Source organism: Tupaia chinensis, unplaced genomic scaffold, assembly GCF_000334495.1.
Source record: "Tupaia chinensis unplaced genomic scaffold, TupChi_1.0 Scaffold146828_1, whole genome shotgun sequence".
NCBI classification, from domain to species: domain Eukaryota; kingdom Metazoa; phylum Chordata; class Mammalia; order Scandentia; family Tupaiidae; genus Tupaia; species Tupaia belangeri.
The window spans coordinates 1,824,668-1,828,334 of record NW_006206682.1 but is presented as its reverse complement, the minus strand read 5'-3'; the positions used below and the strand labels follow the sequence as shown (position 1 = coordinate 1,828,334).

General features: G+C 39.8%; 1 protein-coding gene across 3 annotated transcripts in view; it reads right to left on the bottom strand.

The window, feature by feature from the left end:
* Window positions 1–2,309, bottom strand: part of DENND6A (DENN domain containing 6A) — a gene marked incomplete at both ends in the record, with an annotated part of 33,665 nt that extends 31,356 nt beyond the window's left edge. For all 3 annotated transcript variants that reach the window (XM_014584428.1, XM_014584430.1, XM_014584429.1), the window contains 2 exon segments: window positions 2,127–2,169; window positions 2,271–2,309. In XM_014584428.1, the coding sequence (XP_014439914.1) occupies window positions 2,127–2,169; window positions 2,271–2,309 (82 nt within the window).
* Window positions 2,310–3,667: the final 1,358 nt, after the last annotated feature.

The following is a 3,667-nucleotide window of genomic DNA, read 5'->3' as shown; positions in this document are numbered from 1 at the left end:
GTGCGTGCCCAAGATCCTGAGAGGAGAATGGAGGAGAAGGGACTGCGGCATGACCATCCCCCCTGGGGGGTGATTTCTCGCTTTCTGTCTCTATGTCTCTCTCTGTCTGGCGAGCGCACGTGCCCTACAGTGAAAATCTCTCAAAAAAAAAAAAAAATTCAAGGTCAGAACAAAAGCCCTCCTGGGACCTCTCAAAGACAGTATCTAATTTATTTGCCTTTTATTTTCACATATGTCACCAAAGCTGAGTTATAAATATATAGGTTAGAAAAATTTGGAAAGAACTTTTACAGAAAGAAGAAAAATGCTTAAAAAAAGAAAGAAAGAAAGAAAGAAAGAGAAAGAAAGAGAAAAGTTAAATGGCAGGCCCAGTAGATGGCGTAATGGTTACATTGTTTGACTCCCACGAAGTCAACTGCAGTTTGAGTCCTGGACCCAGAGGCTTAAAACTCATGCTGGGTGAATGTCCATGCACACACAAAACCCTGAGAGGAGACCAGAGAAGGGACTGTAGGGTAGCCATCCCTCCAGAGGGTGATTTCTCGCCGAATCTTCATTTCTCCAGTGAGTGCATGCGCCCTACAGCAAAAATCTCTCAAAAAAAAGGGTTGGGACCAGCAGATGGTATAATGGTAATGGTGCTAGACTCCCAAGTAGTCGACTGTGGTTTGAATTCCAGACCCAGTGGTTTAAAACTCATGCCAGAGGGACCAGCAGATGGCGTAACAGCTATGTCGCTGGACTCCTATGAAGTCGACCATGATTTGAGTCCCAGACCTGGTGGCTTACTCACACTAGGTGTGTGTACGTCCATGCCCAAGATGCTGAGAGAAGAATGGAGGAAAAGGGATTGCAGTGTGGCCATGCCCCCCCAGGGGGTGATTTCTCGTTTTCTGTCTCTCTGTCTCTATGTCAAGTGCACGCGCCCTATAGCAAAAACCTCTCAAAAACCAAAACAAAACAAAACTCACGCCAGGAGCATGTATGCGCATGCCCAAGATCCCAGGAAGAGAATGGAAGAAAAGGGAATTACAGCATGGCTACCCACAAGAGGGTGATTTCTGTCTGTTTTTCTGGCGAGCGCACATGCCCTATAGCAAAAATTTATCTCTAAAAAAAAGTTAAAGGTCAAGTCTCCCAATCAGGTTTACTGAACTAAATGAACAGGATATGAGAAGTAACCACAGGACCAGCAGGTGGCATGGTGGTAAGGCAGGGACTCCCACATGGCTCAGGGTTGAGCCCAGTTTGAGTCCTGGACCTGCCGGCCAGCTTTCTCACTTAACCTCTCTCTCTGTTTTTCTCTAGTAAGTACATGTGCCCTGTAGGAAATTAAACAGCAACAAAAATAATGATAAATAAAATGAAATAAATAACTATTTTTTAAAAAAAAGAGGTAACCACAAAAGAAAGAGAACTGGAATTTGTCTGCTTTATAGGGTACTGTGTGTGGCCTGAAAAACTAAATGTTCAGTCACTGTACGCCTAAAAATCCGTTTTGAAAATAAAACACAGGAGGTAATCTAAAAGATGTCAACCATTAGGACCACACAAAAGGAGTCTGAAAGAAATCAGCAAAACCAAGCTTAATGAGCAAATATTTGTGTAATTTTTCAATATATCAAGCATTATTTCAAGTGCTTTACATTTATTAACCCATATAAACTAATGCAAAGAACTGATGGCCTTGCTTCATAACTGATTTGCTCTTTTTTTTAGTTTTTGTTTTTGTTTTTGTTTTGTTTTGTTTTGTTTTTTTAACTATCTGCTTTCATAGAGTTCCTGGCAAGTTCCCAAGTTCTGAACTAAAAGCAAACTACACACTATAAATCTCCAAACATACCAATTTCATTGATTTTTCAGCCTTTTCACTCTATCAATAATTTATTAGTCCTTGATGTTTTACTTTATTCCACCGTAACAGTTATTTTAAGAGTTGAACCAACTAAAATCAACAATGACATGGTGAGGTATCATTAAACTAGGAATCCAAAAACACTCATCTGTGGGGCTGAAGTTGAATTTACTTACTAATATGCTATTCTGATTAATTTTCATATATTAAAAGAGTATAGCTAGTATTCTTAATGTAAAATTACCGAAAACACTACATGAAAAATAGTTACCTGAATTTGAATCTGGAAAAGACAAATAGCAAATATTGGTTTTCTGAAAAAGAAAGCAAAAGCTATATATGCTGACACACGCACACAAGATAAAAACAAACAGAAATATAAGAGTAGGCCATACACAACAATATTTTTACTTACTTCTTTATCAGTAAGTTTGGAATGTTGAGGATAAATTACCTGGAAGAAAAGAATTAAATTTTTAGGCATATTATATATAAGCATTAGTAGGTATTTCTAAAATACTATCAATAGTTGGCTATGGTCAAATAGCTTTAAGAAATGGTTTACAAACTTCACCAATGAGACAATGTAAGAAGCTGTGAGAATCAAGGATTTACACTTGGTTAAAGACAAGTGAGTCAAAGTTATCTCTAAAAGATTGGTGAAAGACATTTTGAGTTATCACGAATAATTTAGGTTAGCCCTGTAGACCACGTAGTTAAGGGCTGTGCAGAAGGAGCTAGATCTCACATGGCCAACCTCAGTTGGACTCCCAGCCCACGGGTCTCACAAACATGCCTGGCATTTACACATATATACCCAGGATCCTGATGAAATGGAGAAATAGAAGACATAGGATTGCATTGTGACCAGGCCTTGTCGAGGGGTGCTTTCTTTTTCTCTTTCTCCTCTCTCTCTGTCTCATGCATGCATGTGCCCTCTGGCATTTTAAACGAAGAATAATTTGTCCACTGATTTACTAACTCAGAGCTTACAGAGTCTTTTTTGTAAACCTATACTCTAAAGAGAAATTGATCTATCTTTCAGCTGGTAACCACTTCAAGAAATAATAATTTTTAATTGGTGCTAAGAAATAATATGTCACGGGACCAGCAGTTAGCGTAATGGCTATGTCACTGGACTTCCACATAGTCAACCGTGGTTCGTGTCCTGGACCCAGTGGCTTAAAACTCACGCCAGGCGCGCGTGCATGCATGCCCAAGATCCAGAGAGGAGAATGGAGGAGAAGGGATTGCGGCGTGGCCATCCCCACTGGGGGGGTGATTTCTCGCTTTCTGTCTCTCTGTCTGGTGAGCGCACGCGCCCTATAGCAAAAAAAAAAAAAAGAAAAAAAGAAAGAAAAGAAAAAAGAAATAATATGTCACTATTTAGAACAAAAAGGAAAAAATAATTATCTACAGTTTAAGAAATCTCAAGGACTGTCACTCACCATAAAGTCTATCCTAATTCCCTCTGTCCTTTTAAATAATCATTATGTATATGTTTTTCTAAATAGGTCAGTTTAGTGCCTGCAGTAACCAAAACCACCTTATGAAAACTCGGGTGCCACAACTCCTGCAAAGGAAGCAGGATTAGCCCACAGCAGTGACTGCTGGAATAAGTACCAGGAACACAGACCCAACGGCTCCCATCCACAGGCCAACCATTGCCATGTATGGCCCACTTGACCTTAAGAGATGAGCAGTGAATTTACTGCAGTGATAAGTAGGTATAGATACTTCCTAACTAGTCAACATCAGTCCTACAGGCTGATGTACAGAATCCATCTTTGGCATTTGCAGTAATGCCTCTCC